The sequence below is a fragment of the Ammodytes marinus genome, assembly GCF_949987685.1.
Source record: "Ammodytes marinus genome assembly, chromosome: 16".
NCBI classification, from domain to species: domain Eukaryota; kingdom Metazoa; phylum Chordata; class Actinopteri; order Uranoscopiformes; family Ammodytidae; genus Ammodytes; species Ammodytes marinus.
In genome coordinates, this window is record NC_137220.1 from 11,418,667 (window position 1) to 11,440,414 (window position 21,748).

General features: G+C 41.2%; 1 protein-coding gene across 1 annotated transcript; it reads left to right on the forward strand.

Annotated features, from left to right (window-relative positions):
* Positions 1-331: 331 nt before the first annotated feature.
* ppp1r1b (protein phosphatase 1, regulatory (inhibitor) subunit 1B) lies at positions 332-21,742 on the forward strand. Its single transcript, XM_080044054.1, has 5 exons — positions 332-998; positions 15,152-15,235; positions 16,064-16,139; positions 17,428-17,562; positions 20,512-21,742. Exons 1-5 carry the CDS (start codon positions 696-698, stop codon positions 20,661-20,663), a joined length of 750 nt encoding a protein of 249 aa, XP_079900180.1. The 5' UTR covers positions 332-695; the 3' UTR covers positions 20,664-21,742.
* The last annotated feature ends 6 nt before the right edge of the window (positions 21,743-21,748 follow it).

The window sequence follows — 21,748 nt, forward strand, 5'->3', positions numbered from 1 at the left end:
ACAAACATACACTCTCTCCTCTTGTTCATCCCTCCCTCCCTCGCTCAGCATAAATCTCTCATTCACAAATAGAGGCCAAAAGAGGCTCAGCTGATGTGATGAGATTATTTTTTTCTCTTTCTGATTACAAATCGACCTTAGCTTAGATGGAAAAAACAAAACAAAGCCGCTCCCCCCTCTCACTCCACCAGCCCTTGCTACGTCCTCTTTTTCTCTTTGCCCCTCCCCTCTCTCCTAATAGCCCCAACTACTTTTTGGACTTAGGCCCCTCCCCTAAACACCCTCTATACCCACTTCTCTCCCTCACTGCCTGATTCTTGTCTCATTCAGTCCAGCTGTACAGGTCGTGACTCGTGAGTGAGAGGGGGGTGGAAAGAAAGAGTGACAGAGGAAGAGAAGAGGAGAATACAACACAAGAGAATATAAGCAACTTCTTGAAGGAGGGAAATAGGACAGCTAAAAGGGAGATAGTTGTGTTGTTTAGTTTATTGTTTCTTTTCTAAAAGAGGCAAGGGAGTCAGGGTGTGTGAAGGAGTGAGGCAAGGACAGAAAAAAACCAAGAGCCAAGTGGGACTATCCAATCATTGGAAAGGTTAATCCATTGAGGTTATAGCGATCTACGGGCAGCGACACCATCCTTTTTTTTATTTTCTCTGTGGGAGTAAGACCCCCTCCCCCTAAAAGGATCCAGACTCATGGAACCCTCCATGTCAGCCCAAATTGAGAAGGAGCCCAAGGAGAGGAAGAAGATCCAGTTTGGAATCCAGGAGGAGCCCAAGGAAAGAAAGAAGATTCAGTTTGAGATGGAGGACGAGAAGCCAAAGGAACGAAAGAAGATTCAATTTGAGATGGAGGACGAGGAGCCCAAGGAGAGGAAAAAGATCCAGTTTGAGATTGAGGATGAGGAGGATGAGGACGAGGAGCCCAAGGAACGGAAGATCCACTTTGCCGTGCCGACCTCCGTGCCCACCAACCTGGACCCTCGGCAGGTGGAGATGGTGAGCAAAAGGGGGTGTGGACAGATTGGTGTTTTCTGTACCCGAGATATTTTATTATGTTTTTTTTTTTAGGATTCCATAATACTACATTACTACATATTACATAAGACTTTTTTTTGTATGTATTTGATGATCTAAATGTTGTGTGTTTCCCAGTGAGGTTACTGATTGAATATTTGTCCCTTCACTCCAGAGAGGTGTCAGTTTTTTTAGAGTCACTATGAAGCACTGCTGTCGTACCATTACAGGCCAAAATGTTGTCACTTTAGAACATCACTTTTTTGCATCTGCTTTGTTTAAATTTTGACAAGTTCCCCATAAAGTGTAGCAGGGTTTGTTGGGTCTGCCTGCAAGCCACACGTTGGAGAAATTGTGATGACATTTCCCTTCTCTTTATTTCCTCATGAGATTATAGTGCATTGCTGTCTCATCTCATCTTGACCATGCTCAACAATACTGTGACATTGACAAGGGTGTCATAATCTTGCGAATGCAGCCATTTCTCACTCTTTAAGAACTCCAGCAGCAGCAGCAGCAGCAGCAACATAAAACCCTTGACATTTAGTTTTATCACATAGCTGCAACTGTTAATAATTACATTGTTCTAGCGCCTTTGGCTGCTTTTCACTCTCTTTTTTTCGTATGAGTCATATGAACTTTTGATACAACATCCATACAATCTTTCTTTGTCACAGAAACATCTTTTGACTGACTCAGAGTGGCCTGTATCGTTCTGTGAAATGTGTTTGATACCCGGTTTATGAAAGGATGACACTGTTCTTTCTTTATTTGGCCCAAATGCTGGTGGCTCTTATTTTAGAACAGCTGGAAAGTGGGCCAAAGCTGGAATCGTTTTGGTGCCGAGGTACATCCAGGCCAATGGCTCATCCCTCCAGAGAGCTTGTGGAGAGAGAGAGAGATGGGGGGGGGGAGCAAGAAATAAAGAGAGAAGGAGAGAAATAATGAAAGAGAGATAGGCACAGAACGCTAATCTCAGGATTCACCTGTCTGGGGTCAGCTCCCTCAGTAATTGACCTTGTTATACAGCGTGCATAAAAAAGGGATTTGATGCACTGCAGTGGACAGCAATATGCTCCATCTTTCCCCCTGACAGGATTAATATATTCTCAAACTTTTTTGAACTCATGTTTGTTTGTAGAATAGGATAATTGCACTTTTCCACAAAACAAGTTTCACACATCTCACGTTCTAATTTAAGACACATCATCGTAACTATAAACTTAATGACTTGCTAAATTTTATTTTTTTCACAAGGCTTTCCATCACATTTAAACTTGCTCTCCACCTCCTCCCAGTCTTTTTCTCTATCTCCTATGCCCTGTCATCAAACTCTGATCCCTAGAATCTCTTCCAGGAAACCAGAGGATATCAATCTACCATAATGTGTGTGTGTGAGCAAACCCTTAATCCCAAAAAAAAAAATCTGTTTTGGGGAGGTCCATATTGCTTCATTCACCTTCTGGTCAAACAGTGAGCGGCTATATTTAGGCTGGTTTGGATGGCTCTCTTCCAGCCAGCCTTGGCCTTTATACCTTCAGATAGGATGTGTGTGTCAGCGTGGTGCTTCTGTTCGGGAGACCAGTTTATTCAAACAAATGTGTCATGTCGATGTTTTTAAGTCGGGTTAATATGGAAAATAAAGCCCCAGGTGAGAAGTTGATGACACTCTATTTCTGAGGAATTGTTTGTGTTTGTGTGCATGTGTGTGTGTATGTGTGTGTGTGTGTGTGTGTGTGTGTGTGTGTGTGTGTGTGTGTGTGTGTGTGTGTGTGTGTGTGTGTGTGTGTGTGTGTGTGTGTGTGTGTGTGTGTGTGTGTGTGTGTGTGTGTGTGTGTGTGTGTAGGTGAATGAATGCTGATTGTTACAACAAAGAAACAAGAAGGGGAGTATGGGAAAGCAAACACCGTTCAGGGGGGGATGTATTTATATGTTTTAAAGCTGATAGCATCTTCTACAGGAACTGATGGGAGTCTCCAGAGAGGTGTGGGTGGGCAGGGGGTAATGGTTAACGACACTAATTTAATTCCCTTCCCCTCCCACGGCAATTATTGTCGTCCAGAAGTCTGACTTTGCTAATGAGTTGCAATGACTTAACCATTCTTACAAACTTGTTACACAACTTGTAACTACTCCTCATTGTTCTTTTCCGATGGCATTTAAGACACGAAACCGCTATCGACTGAACTGCTGGGGCAGTGTTACTATGGTGACGTACTGCAACTATGTTGCTCAAAGCTCCCCCACGGTTTGCATAGAAGGTCAACTTTAATGGAGTGCCCTGTCTGTCTGAAAGGTTATTTACATTGGTGCTGTATGATGTTTGTAAAGATGTTTGTAGATATGTATGTGTGGATGCTCTTCGATATGTGGGTGTTAATGTGAGAGCCATTTTCCATACCTCCCACTCCCACACAGGGAAATATTGTTGGAGAAAAAAGCAGCTCTTTTTAAATGCCTCAAAGGTGTAGTACATTCTCCCTGGATATTTCTCATCCGTTTGTGAATGTGTACTCCTCAGGAATATGTTTTAGTTGCAATGTCTAAGAAGTTATCCGAGTAACAACAAAAAAACTTCTCTTGTTTACCCTATTGGTTTTTATTTGAGATGTATGTTCTGCAGTACAGTGATGTTAAATTTAAATTTTGTTTGTGGCATGCAAATAGTTTGAAAAGTACCTTTTTAAAAATTCCAATGGACATCTCATTAACTACACAATGTCAAGGTTACTTCAGATGATTCACTGACCACACCGTAAGCAGATTTCTATCATACCCCGGAAACAATTTCACTACTAGGTTAAATCACATTGTAGGCCCTTCCAATTAAAAATGTATCTTTCAAGTCCTCCCGGGCCTAGACTAGCATTCTTAAAAACACATCTGGGATCCTAAGATTAATTTTTTTGTTTTCCAATGCCGTCCCAGAATCTCTCTCTATATCTACGGTTACAGTATGTCCTAGCATCTTCTTGAAATCCTCAAGTAATAATCGATTCTTTAATTATCGTCACATTTAAAGGTCACGAACAATGTTTTGGTTGTCCGCAACAACATCGGGAAAAGCACATGGCTGTGTTTACCATCCCTACCCCCACTCCACACACACACACACACACACACACACACACACACACACACACACACACACACACACACACACACACACACACACACACACACACACACACACACACACACACACACACACACACACACACACACAAACACACACACACCAATCCTGCATGCTTTGCTAGTGATGTTGGGTAATGTGCATAATGGACAGAGATTAGGGTCATGGTGCAGACACTGATTCCCTACAAGTCTGCCTCCCTGTGGACATCTCTCCATGTTTCCCTGAACTCTGGTCTTTCGTCTGATCTGGTCGGCTCATGTGGATTCTTCGAATTGACAGGAAACTCAAGAAAAGTCAATATGAAGAATATGGAAAAGTGGTGATACAGCATCCTTCCAAAGCCTTCCAATGGCAAACATTTCCACAATGATCCTTATTAAAGCTAATAGGCATGACTTGGGTTCCACTACCCCACCCACTCTCTCCACCATGTTATTCCCCACGTCATCCTCCCGTCAATCCCTGGGCTAACATCAAACTGCGACCTTTGATGCAGCATGTGTTTGTGGGTAAACATTAGCAGACTGGGGGACTGTCAACATGTACTCCCAGAGAGAACATCTTGTTGAATGACACATGGCAGGCTGGGGACTGGGCAAGAGGGTGCAGTGATCTTTCATTTGCATGTGCATAGTCAGGAGTTTAGAAGTGACAGAACAGTGTCATGACACAGTTTGCCCACTGACATCATTGGTTTTTATTAAAATACAATATTTTCTTTTTCTTTCAAAGTGGCGTTCCAAAAGTTTGTTGATATATGTGGTGTCAAAAACTAATGGGAAAATAATTCCTTTCAAAATGGACGAAGTGCCTTGCTGGAAACCACAGATTGTAATTACAGTTTTTGGACGCAATCAATGGGTCTCTTGTCTTCTGTAAGGTTGTGTATGTGTTTGTTCCCCTCCTGTTTTTGACAGTCCATGCGTTTCGATTATTGAATGACTTTTCATGGCACTTTTCCCTCTACAGCCCTCATAAACAAAGTGTCCTTTCATGTTCCTTTTCCACTTAGTACTGGCTGGTGAAGCTCCTTTGCACAAAAGAAGCCTGTTTATTCCATTTGGTCAATCATTTTGTGTTCTGAAAAATGATGTTGTCTTAATGATAAGATGGACTATTAACTTGAACGTCTTTGTATAGAGACTATTATTCACTTTTAGTACCTTGACAAGATGACAATTCTGAGGAAGACTGCAGGAAGTTTGGCAGTCGAAACATGTCAAAATACTAACAGTAAATACTCAGTCTGTACACAAGAACATTCTAGTTAATGTATCAAGTTAGACTTAAATGAACCTTTTTGGATTGATAAAATGGACTGAACAACGAATAATCTTGTGTCGTCTTCTGTGCGCATGGATGTGTGTAAAGTATACACAGTTAAAAATGAAACATAAATATTGAGCACGGGTCGTGGGATTTGTTGCCTGATGACACTGTACACACAGTGAGCTGCAAATGTGCCTTAATGCCTGCGCTGCACCCTCGGCATGCACAGGCACCTAATGGTGGCTTGTGATGCTGCAGAGCCATTCGCGTTATTGTCAACAAATCCTCTGTTGTCTATCGGTGTAATGCATGATCCCACTCATGTGTCGCTTCGGGGATCATTGTTAATCGAACTACGTCAGGCTGTTGAAGGGCCTAATAGGCATGAATTTGTCTATAACTAGCACATCCACACATCCACTGTATGTGTGATGGTGCAGAAAAATTGCAGTGCATGTAAAGCACTTCATCTTTTAACCCTGGCCAAAGCAACAACAACAGCAGCAATCATATCTGTGTGATGAGAGGAGGGGATTAGAAGGGCAACAGTGGCACAGCGGAGAGAGAGAGAAACCGGGGGGGATAAGAGCTGGACAGGATCTGTTAGATGACACAACATGTTGTCAGTATGTTCATTGTGACTGCATGTGCCAGGATCTGGACCTTCAATTACATCTTTGGGATCGTCAGGTTAGCTTCAATGTTTTATGGGGGAAATAAATCACAGTGACAAACTGTGTATGCAATCATTTGTTTTGAACATTTTCCAGCTCACTTCTTACACATCTTGGTCATAATCCTAAATTATATGGAAACTTTGCTCTTAGTTTAGCATACATGCAATTCATTTATTTCATCCAAGCAATGACCTGTAATCTGCACCGCTACCATCATAGCAGTAAACCTCTTTTCATGTATCACCTGTGGGTAGATATGACGCTGCCTATGAGTAACAATAGCAATACTCTCTCCTTCGTTTGTTGACCTCTGCAACTGGACTTTGTCGGCCGCACAATGTGACACCACTGCATTTGAGTGCATGTACAAGAAAAGCACCAATTATCCTTTCTAATTGCAGGCTGTTAGGACTTGCCATGGTCTCTCTGAAAGCTTTGATTGACACCTCCCCTGTTGTCACCTCGCCGTGTGTGTTTGCTCTAGTGTATGCTGTGGCCTGGCAGGTGGTGTCCTGTCATTCACCAGCCATATTGGCACATAATCACTTAGCTAAGTGTTGTTGTGTTTTCTCCAACAGTATCAGGAACATCGTAGCTACAAACAACTACCAACAGCTAATTATGTAAATTCTGGGAGGGGGCTACTGCGCAACAGCAGGAAAGGAGGTACTGTATAGAGAAAGAGAGAGAGAGAGAGCAAGAGAGAGAGAAAGAGAGAGAGAGAGAGAGAGAGAGAGAGAGAGAGAGAGAGAGAGAGAGAGAGATAGATGTGGGGGCGGGATAGCTTGTGTGACTATGATATCATTCTGCCAGCGGGTGCTGGGTAATTACATTTCTTTTTTCGGGGTCATTGGAGAGCCCCCTCCAGATGCTATCTCAAGCCCATCTGTTTATTCAGTTAGCCAGTGGTGGGGTCAAAGGTCACGGCAAAAGTGTTGTGTGAATGTTGAGAGGCACCACACAGCAGCTTGGCAGGCTTATGAGGATTCAATGATGCTGTTGTTCATTTGAATAAGAATGAGCTCATTGTGCATTTCTGATAGGCGTGGGAGCTCAATGAGCTGCAGGTGGGGTTGTAATTTGTGTATAACTACGTCCTTGACCCTCTCTGAAACAGATGTAAACTCCACAAGTGGATGTTCCTCAGAGCTGAAGCTTTGTTAATATTGCCTGGCAGAACTGTAGGTTAGTGATGATGACTGCTTATAGCCAGGCCCGCCCACACAAATGGCTGGGCCCCTGAAAAAGGACTGTTTTGTGATTATTATACTGTATATATTTTCAGAAATAGTAGTACATTTCTGACTTACTTACACATTTATTGTTTTACCCTAAAACTCAAGCAATTGCTTAATATTCAACAGATTTTTACAAAATAACATTGGTTTTCTTGAGTATTCACTAGGTTTATCACAGGAGCAGGCAACAACAAAGGACACTGTCACAGATATCGCCTATGCCCTGAGGTGCAGAAAAGAACTGGTCAGACATCCTTATGGTGTGACACCTGGGTCTGGTCTATGCAGTATGTTCAGTATGTGACATGAAACTCATGGAACATTTTTCAAATTGTACCTGGCTGCTCGTGTCAACCTGAAGACATAGGTCAAAGACGTTGGACGTTATTGTCCCCAAAGGGAAATTCTTTAACACAAAAATGTAAGTTACGAATTTAAACCTCTTTGTAGACTCAGGAAAATAACAGAGTAATAACCCTGTCCACTTTATAAGAATGAAGAATAACAACAAAAGGTACACCTGTTTTCTGTTTTACCTGAGGGGTCCAAATACTTTTCACAATTCATTGAATAACACCCAGACACAAGTAGCAGAATGACTCAGGTAAAATAATCCATATGCCAAACCTGTACAACAAAAACAATATATAAAAAGCAAATTTTGTAACCATATGGCACACAAAAAAGGAAAGGAAAGTAATGCATAATTGTATTGAAGAACTACATTTATCTGATGTGGAGACACCTGAATTCATCAAGGATTTTTTTTTACTGTAACTCAAATTTAAAAAAGCTCTTCAAGACTAGATTATTTTTTGAGAGTAATCTCTAGCGAACACTTGGCGAATGTTTGTTTATGTTTATACTAACCACGTTAATATTTGTCTCTCAGAGCCAGTGCCCCGTCTAGCTCATTCCCCGAAACGTCAAAATCGTAAATATAAACAGCTATTGGCTCTGAGCCAGGCTTTTTAAAATTGGTTAGCGACTTTTTTTCAGCGTGCCGTGCACACAGGACGGACATAAAACGGAGGGTAGCGGAGGAGTAGATATTGGCAAGTTTTAAATGGTTATAGTGAATATTTCTGTTAAAAATAATGTTAAGCTTAGTTAGGTTCTTGGCCTCTGAAGACCATGGGCCCCCCAAGGGCTGGGCCCTAGAAAGCTTTCCCACTTTCTACCCCTTATGGGCGGCCCTGCCTATAGCCTCGATTGTGTCTGACATTACTGTTTGTCACACCATTGATCTGGTCACTGGCTTTGTATTTGCCACGCTAAGGGAAATGTTTTGTCTGCAAGCTTTGTCAGGAAAAGGGCAGGGCAGCCTGGTATTTAGATATAGTGTTAATCCTGACAACACCAGTGTGTCCAATTATTTTTAAGCAGAACCCAAAACCAGACCTATTTCCTTAAATTCAATTGTAAATATACTCACAAGCAGAACAGAATGCAGAGCTGATGATGTTAATGCTGACATTTTGTATATCGGAGTTTGGTGTGTTATCTTGCATGCCCCACATCAACACAATCTACGTACATAGATAGGCTGCTATTGATACAGGCAGCAACACCTTTATCTTTGTATTTGTGTTCTTTAAAATTGGCTTAACCTGTTTTGAATTTTCAATTAATCACGGCACACACTCACATTATTAGCAAGAATGCATTCATGATTCAGATATCAAACATGTATGGAATAGATTAACCTTCAAGATGGAGTACATTGTCCCTATCTGCACCACACATATATATAAAAGAGGAAAAATCACTTAGCTCCTACTGAGAGATATCATTTGACTGCTTATTGTGTTATTGATCTCATCGCTAGATTGCACTTAGAGAACCCACATGGGGTTCTGCCACTTCGTCTTTATTAGCTCACTTTGTGGGGAAGTGGTGAGGTGGGGTGGGAGGTATACCTACGAGAAAAGTGGCAATTTGTTCAATTCAGTCACTGCTCAAACCGGTCACACCAACAGAGACAGTGATTAAACTGCAGCAAAGCTAAAGCACCTCTCACCCAGAGATGGACCGAGCAGAGATAAGTGGCCTCAGGAGAAGAGAGAGAGAGAACTTAGTAGATGTACCCAAGGTTGTTTAAAGATAGATAATTGAAATTGATAAGGTGGGTGATATACAGTATGTGGGAATGTATTGCTGCCATGCTAGAAAAATAAAAACTAATCAGTTCCATGTCATAATGTGAAAATTGTATTGTTATGACAAGGTGTTTTTCATATAGAACAAAATATATTCAAGTATGATGACATACAAACTTATGAAGTAATATCAAGAAGCCTTTTTGTCACCATGGCCCAAAACAGTAGAACTTCATCAATCCATGTGAAAGAGTCATATTCCTCAATGTATCCATTCTCCGCAGTTTCCTCATTCTAACATGAGTTTCTCAAAATAACAATAGGCTAAGCAGTCAAGTTCTGACTTGATACGTTTTATGTTATGACAATAAGTTATCAAGTTATAACAGGAAATGTTTCACATTATAAAAAGATAAATAGTATATTGTTGTGACTGCCTGGCGTGAAAATATCTTGTTATAAATATAAACTTTTCACTTCATAAGGCCATAACAATCTGTTTTTCTTCTCTTTTGTAGCAGGAGTACAATTCTGTAACGTTCTGCGCCACAACATTAATCAACCAAATGCAAAGCAATTAAAGATCACTAACGAGAAAAGCCATGAATGCCATGCACATACATACAGTAAGTGTGTTTTTCTGAGTTATGTGGTGGCATGCGCCTGTGCACAGATGCCATAACTGCAAATCAATCTTGTGCAAATCCATTTCAATCCAGCTGGAGCTGCATGGGTTACACCTGGGCCACGAGTCAGAAAAGCTTCAAACTGACCTGAATGATGCTCCAACCTCCTTTAGATAGAGTTACACACACACACACACACACACACACACACACACACACACACACACACACACACACACACACACACACACACACACACACACACACACACTGTGCAATAGGACGGGCCAATGTATTGAAGTGCAATGGACACCAGGGAAGGAGATGTGAGGTGTTTTCCTCTCTGTTGTTGTGGCCAGAACTGACAGCTGACTCTCCCCTGAGATGCTCCACTGTTTGCGCTGGTTCAGGGCAGATATTCTACACCCTTCTGTCTCATCCCACAGCGCCCCCAGAGACCGTTCTGATCTAGTTTATAGTGTCCTACTGCTGCAGCTTTTTATAGGTCCCAGCCACCAGAGCACCAGCTTAGGGGGACGACCCCTGGGGAGCAGACCCATATCAGTCGATCTGCACCCTGCTAAGCATACCCCTGCATTTATATGTTGCATATACCCATGTGCAAAGTCGACATTAAACTGTGACTCATTCACACCACACAGCACATAGCGGAGTATTAGAGTCCCATATTAGAGCCCTCCCTAGATACTTACATTTGAAGAATAGAAAAATTTAACTTTCTTAACATTTTAAAAACATTTGAATGCATGTCTCTTAACATACCTCCAAAGAGCTGCATGTAGGTTAAAAGCAAAGTCATCAACAAATCAATTGAAGTAAGGTAAATAAGAGCATGATTTTTTAACGGTTCAGTGTGTAGAATGTATTGGCATTTATCACAACAGACTTGGTAGAAATGGAATATAATGTTTGTGAGTATATGTTTTTATTAGTGAATAATCGCTTGAAAATAAAATATTTTATTATTTGCCTTTAGAATAAGTGTTTTATATCTACGTGGGAGCAGGGCTCACCACATGTTGCACTGCCATGTTTCTACAGTTGCACAGAACAGACAAACTTAACGGCCTTACGCCTTTTAGTTTTTATATAGAAGAAGAAGTACTATAGAATAAATAACTAAATACATGTTCACTGCATCACTTGATATTTTGGAAAGACTTGAGGCAGTGGTGGATGATGCCATCATTATTAACAAACTTGAAGGCCACCATAGCTTCTGCAAATTCTTCAAAAGGGAGTTGTTCGCAATCTATAATCTCATCACTAGTTGCCGTTTAATACTCCGATATTACAGACTATAGCTTTTCATTAAAACGGAATGAAATAAAAGGGTATTGCATTAAAAGACGTACATCTTTTAACAAATGTAGTTTAGCCAAAACAGTCAATCTAGACTAGAGGATTGTTTTTCTCTCTGCCTATCTGTTGTTGCACAATGCAGAGTCAGCACATTATTCACATTCACTCATCAGCTCTAGACAAACGGATGCATCTTTCTCTCTATGCTATAAACCGTCCGCCAATGTTTTTATTGAAGACCAAAGCTCTGTGTGGAGGCTAGAGCGAGGTGGTGCTGCATCCCGGGTAAGCCTGCAGTACAGCTGTGTGAGCCACCAAACAGCCAACGCAGTAGACAGACCCTAAGCGCACGTCCATGGCAGTTCCACTGATCTTGCTATTAAAAAAACAATGGCTGCCAGAGGAGGAGAGGGTTCAGGAGATTGGGAGCATCGTGTTGAGAGCAGTAGAGAGGGAGGCAGTGTAGCTGGAGTAATCTCACACGCAGTGCCCCGGTGTCATGGTAAATGAGGAAGTCACACATATGATGTAACTCAATAGAGAGTTAGTGTCAGTTCGTGTCATGTCACACAGCAAAACATCATGGCATCCACCACATTTTAAGTGTAAATGTGGGTTAAAAGAGAAAAAGGGGCAGAAAGCTAAAAATGCATTTATGTATGCTGACTGCATTGAGGTGTTGTTTTCATGTACTTTGGTGTTTTATGATTACTCTAGGAGATGGACTGTTATCTTCGTGTGGTTTAGGAGTTCATGTCCTTGCATTTCACAAGACCACCATGACGATTATGTAATAGCAGTACCAGGACATCTTCCATACCCCTCCCCCCTCCCCCCATACACACACACACACACACACACACACACACACACACACACACACACACGCACACACACACACACACACACACACACACACACACACACACACACACACACACACACACACACACACACTTCAGGTGAGCACACATTCAGGTAAATAGATCAGGAGATTGAGTGACCTCAATTATCCCACACAATCACTTTATCTCCCATATATCTCACTATTTCATAATTGCATAAATGAGATCGAACTTTGCAATATTGTAATCTTTCAACGACACCAAAGCTTTCGACCACTTTAGAAATGTTTCTTTCATGTTTTGATACAGAATCTGTAAATAGCAGATAAAGGTATAGGGGCATTACATAGGCTACATCACTTTAGGAATTCGTACTTGATGCATCTATTCTAGCATCACCATATTACCTTAAAAAACAGAAGTAAAAGAAGAGGTGAGACAGCTTTTTTTTGCACCCATACCAGATATTTGTATCATAATTATATACAAAATTATATATATAAGTGTGAAATGGAGAAGTGACATTTTTCTAAAGCCACGATACAAAACTAACCAATGTTTTTATTCTTAATCATTGTGCTGATTATTTTTATTATTGTTTAGTCTATACGAAATGTTCAAAAATATTGGAATAGCTGTAATGCCACTGGATGTGGGGCATATAGGCTGGGTCATGCACTGCAGCAACATCTGAAGTCTGCTCTCTGTTGTGGGTCGCTTTAAATCCAGCACTTTACTAAGAATTTCAGGTTTTTATTTAAATGATCTGTTTTTGTTTTTATTTTAGAGATTGATCATTTTAATATTTTTTTTGGCTGCCTATTAACACTGTTAGGAGCTGGTGAGAAACAGGATTTAGTTTCATTCTGTATGCAGGTACTCAGTCGAATGACAATAACGGAAAATCTTGAATCTTGAACTATGGAATGGAAAAGACAGAAATGTCAGCAAACAAAATGATACAATGATTTCAGTCACGATAGTGATGAAGAGGACAAGGGTGAATTAGTAGTGGCAATTTCACTGTGACGAAAATAAATAACAAAATAGGGACGTAAACAGGATTGAGTAGGCAAAGGATCAAGTGAGAGGGGAATGAAAAAGTGAGTGAGAGAATGATAGACGGTGTGAGGGAGACAGGGAAGCTGGAAGTCGCGTGACAAGATTAAATTGTTTGTCTAGTCTGGTGCGTCAAAAAAAGGGGAGAAATCCACGCTCGATTACTCTGCGTTGTCATGTCTGACAGTGGCAGCTTTCAGAAAGCCTCTGCTTTGGCAACACCTTCCTCACTTGGGGTGACGCACACCTTGCATAAGAAAGACGCAGGGGAACAAGAACACAAACACATGTCTCTGTACGGAGCAGTTTTTACGCAAAATAGAGCCAGGCTACTTAACTCTCTTCCTGTGATGTTATGTGGTGCGGTAAACAGCGCTGACGAGGTTCATATTATGGCCAAGGTTGGCACGCTCCACAGAGGACACTTTCAATACCTGCCAAGTTCACTTCTGCTGCACTGCGTTAATTCCCAGTGCACTTTAGTGTATCCATCATCTTCTTCTCAAAAGGTTGTTTTATAGATGCCAGCTACGAATCCTGTGGAATTGTGGGAAACGGGGTCCAAGTATTGAGCTCTACATGTAAACCTTTCTTCATGCAGTATTACAGAACGGAAAACTTGCAGGTGTTTATATACAGTGGGTGTCCACTGGATATGCACCTGTTGGAAGACGAAGAAGTATTACTAAATACATCTTCACCTCATCACTTGATATTGTGGAAAGACTTCAGGCAGTGGTGAATGATGCCATCTTTAGTGACTAGCTTCTTGTCCTTGACTATTCCTCTTACTCATCAAACCAAAATATGTTTTAAATTTTCAATGATATAAACCCAAAAGCGCAGCATTTTGGCATTGGTAAATGACTTCAATTACTAATAGTTCTTGTATTATTTAAAGATACTGATATAATTCATCATTTTCGGGATAATGTTACAAACATGTTTATTTTGGCAAAATAACGTCAAACACAAAAAGTTCTATCCCAGTCCTCATGCACAATCCTGTTTGGTGTCAGGCAGTGAACTACACACTATTGCTTTGACTCTACAGGGGGTGGATTGGGCATTTAGAAGGACTGAACTGAGCACCATCATCAACAGTGTTGTTGTCAAAAGAAATGCCAAACCCTTATGGCTGCAGTCCAACAGGCAGCACACGATACTGGTTTAGCTCAAGGGGGCACAGCCGGGCATTTGTACCTATGACAGAGACTTCACTGTATATGAAATGACTTCTACTAGAGGTGAAAGACCTGGGAACAGTGTGGAGTTGGAGTGTGTGTGTCTGGGCATTTCATTTTCTAAGGCTCATTTAGTCTAAAAAAATCTTTTCCATGGTCCCTCTGTTTGTTTGTGTGTGTATATGACTTTACATGGTGCACTCTGGCGATTAAACACACTTTCAACGTTGTGAAAAAGGTCATTCACCTCAAATAAATCCTGTATTAAAAGGCTAAGCACTTCTTAAATGCTGGATAATTTGAAACTGGATCAACAAGCATCAACTGAGTACTGTCGTACACAACACGCCTCTTTCACTAGTCACTGTATCTGTCCGTGAAATCAGAAAGTTATGTAACATGTCCCCCTCTGCTCTACTGACCTAACATGTACTCCTCTGATCCGACCATGTATTGAGTGTTGAAACTTTTGCTGTTTGCTATTATTGACCCATCGGCCCAGTAGGAAGCAACTGTAATGAAGTTAATGAATCCCCATGCAGCATGCCTTTCAATGTCAACATTTTCCATCTAATTGATAGGGCATTGTTCTGAGCATCTTCAATAATACAATAGGCCTGTTTAACTATTGATTTGTTCATGGCTGTCCTATATGTTTTGTGTGTTTGTTCTACAGATCCGACGCAGGAGGCCCACACCTGCCACGCTGTTTAGAGTGGCAGACCAAGGCTCTCCGGAGGATGACCAGTCCACTCATCAGGTAAAGGTGAAGTCGATGCACTTTTTTATAAGTGTTCATCCTCATCCGTGGTGCTGCTTACCCTTTTTCACACCCTATCCAATGAACTAAAAAGATAACCCACATGTGTGTGACCTTCCTTTCATATAGAAATGTATATCATATCACAGCTATCCTATTTTCATTGTTAAACATGTTTTCTCTAATAACTACTAATTGTCAGCATCATAAATATACCCACTAGGATTTACTTTGGAATGTTTCTCCCATCCTCCACAAACTCATGTTGTGTTGTCAACTAAATTGTTCAAAACCAAAGACTTATTAATTCAAACTTTTCCTTCTAAAATTAAAATGTCCTGATCATATGTGTTCACTTTTGAACTTATAAATAGTAATGTGACAAATATTGTTATTGAGGAAGGCTACAAGATTAGGGGGAAAAAAATAAGTAAATTAACACGGGGATAAGAATGTATAGCTCATTTTTTTTTAAAGTAATGATCTTAGAGTGTTGAAAGTTTAATATGCCCAGGAGCAGTACTTTGGAGAAAGTGTTCCTCCTACAAAATAAGTATCCTTGCAGAGGTTCCGGTTTCTGAACAGCCACAGCTGCCTTGAAAATATTGCACTGCATGCCTGACCAACACATAGAGTGATCACAACGTATCATATTATATATTTTGTGTTCGGCATCATTACATTATTTTTTAAATTATTTTTCAATGGGGGAGTAGATATATAAAAAGCAAAAAAAAAAACCTAAGTCTATGCATTAAACATGGCTGGAGGGAGAAATGCACAAGGAAACTCAAGGGCTAATGTTTCTCTCTCTCTGTGTGTTTGCAGTGGGTCGTAGGAGAGAACGGAGTGCTCAAACCCAAACGTGTCAATCCAAATGTCTATCAGCCTCCATCCCTCAGAGGTAAGCTTGAGCGGTATTCATACTACAGGTGGTGCTGGTGGTTGTGTGTTGTGATCCATCCTTGTGTGTAAAACTCCTCATTGTTTTACCGTGCTTCGCTGCAGTCACTTTACTCATCGCTTGCAATGCTTTGTAAAAAAAAAAAAATAGCATGAGACAGATGGGTAGATATGAGTCAAAACGCCTTTATTTTCTTATTTTACTAGCATGCACATGTGTGATAGGCAAAGGCATTTCTCTATCTCCTATTCTCAGTGTAAACTCAGCAGGAACTGTCTGCATATTTGTGATGGATGGAGAGAAAGGGAGAAAGAGAGAGATTATAGTGTGACAGCTGTGAGACCCTGAGTGTGAGTCTAGGAAAGTCTGGATCATCCAGGATTACAGTCAGTTGTGTATACAGCTGTGACACACACACACAAACACACACACACACACACACACACACACACACACAGGCAGGATAGAAACACATGCATGAACACAAACACGTACTTTCTTTTGTGTCCTTCTGCATGTGGCTTCTCTGTCATGTTGCACGTAGTCATTGAAGGAGCAAAAAAATCTAAATTTCAGAGCATGTCAACAGAGCTTCATTTAATGGGGATTACTGGGTGTGTGTGTGTAGCATGTCAAGTGATGATATAATGAGCCGCCAGGGCCTCGATTCCGGTCAGGGAGCGAGGAGAGAAAGAACTATAGGCCAACATTGGAAAGATTTCTAATTACATAACCTACCTCCAGCTAGAATAAGTGACCTGCCTCGGTGCCGCACTGTGTGACAGCAAGAGAGAGAGAGAGAGGAACCAAGGTGACCCAGAGGAAGCGTGTGTGTGTGTGTGTGTGTGTGTGTGTGTGTGTGTGAGGGGTGGGGGGAGGGGGGGTTGAGGAAAGTGTAGGGAGGGAGCGAGAGAAGAGTGTGAGTCAGCACTGCCTAGCGAGCGTGCTGAGGAGGAAACACAAGGGTATACACACAAACAGATGGCAGAATAGGGTGAGGGGAAGGGCTCCAAAACAATGGAGGAGGCTCTACTGTAAGAATCAGTGGTGTGGGATTCCGTTTTGTAGTTGCCTGCCTGCTTGCCTGTCTGTCTGTCTGTCTGTCTGTCAGTGCATGTGCTTAATTGGCTAACTGGCATGTATTAAAATAACATAAAAAATCTGCAAGGGTAGATGAAACCTGACCGTGTTGAAGCGTGGTGAAACCAAAACAATATATCCCTCTATCCCTGTGTCTGTGTGCCCGTGTCCCTGCGTGTGTGTGTGTGTTGTGTTTACCTGTGTGTAGCTGTGCAGAAGATGGCTGAAGCACATATGCTGAAGCTAGGGGTCTACCCCTATTTTGAAGACCCTGAAGGGGAGGAGGATGATGATGACTGGAAGCCACGGGAGAGAGAGGACTATTCTCCCACCACAGCTGCTGGTGAGAGAGGAAGGCTCTAGGTCAAGCAAGAGGCTGCAACCACATAAGCAGCAACCACTCTGTTGTAATTTTTCAAAGGACATTACACCCAGTGACACTGCTAAAAACTGCTGGCATTCTGCCTTGATTTTCTAGGAAAGGTTTGGATGTTTGGTTTGGTGGTGTGTGTATTTATCGTTATGTACTTAGGGAAATTGAAGATAAGCTAAATGTCACAGCACGGCTGCAATCCAGTTTAACAGGAGACAAATTATTTAAACTATAATCAACATTTTTGTTCCCAAATCAGATTCGCGTCTTTACTTTTACTATTCTCAAATGGTCAAGCAAAATCGGACAAATAAAGACAAATAGGGAAATTCATCGGACAAGCAGGTTAAATATAGAGTTTAAGATTATCTAAAGGTGTATTTTTCCTTCAGGTATTTGTGAATAGCCAAGTTTGCCCGTTTCCTTCATTTTTGTCCTCATGGTGTGTGTACTCTGAAATCATTTGCTCCCATAACAAACGTGATGTACAATATGAAAACCCTATTTGTTACGTGTAGAACAGAGCTGCTCTCTACTAGGCCTTTCACACCGCCGCAAAATCGGAGCTAGTTCTGGGCTTGTTCGGAGTTAGAGCCAGTGTTTTGGTTTCACACCGCCAGAGAGCCTGCTCCGGGCCGTAAAAACCGGGGGAAATCATACCCCAGGATTGAGCAGGGTTTGATAAGAACTGCTTGCGCGAACGGTTGGGGGAGGGATTATCCTGACCAACCAGAGCAACTCAAACCTCATGCCCGCCATATTTAAAAACACCGCTACTACGAGACGTAAACATAACATAATTACCGAACGTAGCGATCAAATTGACCGGCGAGAATACGCTGTATGGGTCCTGTTTGCTTATGAAAGCAAAGCGAGAGCCAACAAGTGTAAAAATAAGACGTATTCGCCGCTGTTGTTGTGCTTAAAGCTAGCGGTAGCTTTAGCGTTAGCCACAAGAGCAGCGGCGTCGGGTGACGTACACACACGTTTACAGTGACGTCATGACGTTGCTCTCTTGCCGGCTCCATGGCTGTCTCCGGTCGATGTGAAACCAACCGGTTCATAACTGGGATAAGGCTGTAACCAGTTTTGAACTGACCCCAACACCAGCCTGGAACTGACTCTTGGTTCATTTTGGTGTGAAAGGCCTATACTAGGGTAACATAAGCTCCTCTGTGAGCTGACGGGCCGCTCAGGTGAAGCTCTGTGCATTGAGAGAGAGAGAGAGAGAGAGAGAGAGACAGAGAGAGACAGAGAGAGACAGAGAGAGACAGAAAGAGATATCGTTATATTAGCTTATCTGTCTATCTTGTGTCCTTGTGTCTGAATTGTGCTATATAAATAAACTTGCCTTGCCTTGCCTTGCCTATCTATCAGAGGGTAAAGGCCTGGACCCAATATGTATTGCAGTGAGAAAGGCTAGACAGGATTAATAAGCAGAGAACAGCCTGTCTGTTCTGATCCTGCTCTGTATTCTACTGTTTCAACTCTTTTTCTGTTATTATGTATTTTAGTGCAAAAAATAAAAACTTTAGTTGATTTATGTGCTGCCACAAAGTATCTGTTCAAGTTTGATCTCCAGCACAACAAATAGTTTTTTTTTTGTTTGTTTTTAGGCATTGACCTTGTTTATTCTTGAAAAGTGTATAATGTTTGGGACCAGATTTTCATCAGATGTGAATCTTGCTGAAAAATAGTTTTTTTTTTAATCTTCATTATATCACAGGAGAACAGATGCATTTCATTCAGATGTATTGCTCTGTCTGCTGGATGACAGACTCTATCAATAAATCCTTTTTGAAATACAAAGTGCCCAAAGAGGATGATGAAAGATCCCGATCGGGATGTTTGACTGCAATTTGTCTGTTCCTTCATTCTAGTGACACAGTTTGGGGCTCACAGACAAATCAACGCAAAACAAGTTATTTAGACGACAGGTAGCTGTTGATCGCAATGCCTTTCCTATTCCCAATAAGTTATATAATTAATTCATTATTTATCTTAATCTACGTACATGCTTCTCAATGGCAGTTATGATAGGAAACAAATGTATTTGATAGTTTTACGGAGATACATTCTGTCAATGAGAACTGCAACTAAGGATTATTTTCTAAACTACGTGATTGAGCGTTTGGTCCATAACATGTGTCTGACCTTCAATCCAAGACTCAAAGATGTTCAGTTTACTATCATAGTAGATTAAAGTGACTGCGATGAACTTCTAAATGTTTATGAAACACTTTAATTTTCCCACTGATGATCATAAATGACCTGTAACAGCAAACAAGACCATCAGTGAAAATAATGCTATTTTTATATAGTTTTTATTAATGCCTTTGCTCTGGTCTGAATCCCCGCTAACTCAGACTAAACCATTTATGGCAGGCAGACTGGATTAGATGTTTCCTGAACAGTATTAAATCAAAGTTGCCTTTGCTTCACCGTCATATTACCATTATAAATCGGACATGGTCAAACATTAATAAATTACCTCGTCGTGGTGCATCCTGCCGTCTCTCTTTCACTCGCTTCCTAAACAATTGCATCCTCCACCTCCTTGCGCTAGCAAAGATCTACACTGTATATCACAGCAGGCGCTGGTTTTGAAAAAAATACCGATTTTATCCAAAGGGGGTGTTAGAATCAACAAAAAAACTGAAAGTTCCTCGTAGTCTCGTTAAGAAAACTAAAACAAATTCACATATGTAAATGTAGAGCTTTCTGCGTCAAAATACCACTCAAAAAATGTTGAGTGAATTTTTGATCGGAGCGATAATAATCAATGACGACTGATTGTTTCAGCTTTACTGTCAATAACGTATGATGTATTAATGATACATTAATATCAATGTTTACCAAAAGCAAAACTTGGTGTTGTGATTTCACTGCTTCTTTTGACATCAGTATTGGTCTCCTCAGATAACCAAGAGACGGCGGCCAGCGAGCGTTCGGTCAAGTTCTCAAGCGAGACGGAGACGACCAATCAGAGCCAAGCACCGCAAGAAGAAGAGGAGGAGGAGAAGGAGGGCAAGATGGAGAGAACAACAGAGAACAGTCGAGGGAGTAACTGAGAGAGAAAGGGAGAGAGTGAGAGAGAGAAAGGCAAACACTTTTGTGGTTTGTGGTTGTTTGTATTTAAATGGTTAAAATCTGAAAAACTAGAGTAGATGGGGCAATGGATGTTGGATGCTGTTTGGTGGATGCCAGTGTGGATGAGAATGAGGAAAGAATGAGAGCTGTGGGTCGCCTGAATGAAAGTTACTTCTTCGTGAACACAAACATGTGAGTGAGCAAAGATGTCTGTTGGACTTCCCCTCTAAAAGGAAGAGGAGGATTAAAGAGTGTGTGTTTTAGGAGTCAGCCCTTATGAGCAGGTGGGGAATGATCTACGGACAGAGCAGACTACAGACGCCACGTTGGCCCTAATGCTTTTAATTAAAGTGGAAGGGCCAAGGTCAATACAACCAAATGCCCTGTAAGACCAGTCCTCTCTCTACTCTGCACGGAACTAAATGGTCCTTTGAAGAGGGCAATAATTACCGCAATAATCACAAAATCCACCTTATTTTTAAAAACACGGCCTACACCATAATTCAATTTATAGACTTGTGATTAAATGTGCATGTACTGCCACCCTGTGGTGGAAAGTAAACATGACAGGTATAAAGCGATACTCCAGTCCAACACACAAAGCTATGAACAATATTATTTCCATGCAATTCAATTGTTATTTGTGCAAGTTAGCCAGTTGGTTTTGCCATTCCCATGAGGCATTCAAATTGGCGAACTGAGCACGAGGGAATAACAGGAACAATTGTATGTTATAAAGCATGTAATCCAGGATTACTGTTTATTAAATTCATTTTAGTGACCTCACTGGAGCTGTGTAAAGTTACAGCAAATGTGTCAGTCATCTTCATGATAATATAATTTGTTAATTTGTTAAAGGCCTAAAAAAAGAAAAGACAATTCTGTACAAGAATTTACTTCTCTTCTGCTCAACATATTCTAACAAATATTGGCCACAAAAATCCATCAAAAGTAAGTGAGTCTACAGTGGAGTGGAGTATCACTTTATTTATGGCTCAACAATAATCACCAACACGTTTGTCTGTAATTGTGTTAAATCCATGAGAAAGTGACCGTACATGAGTGG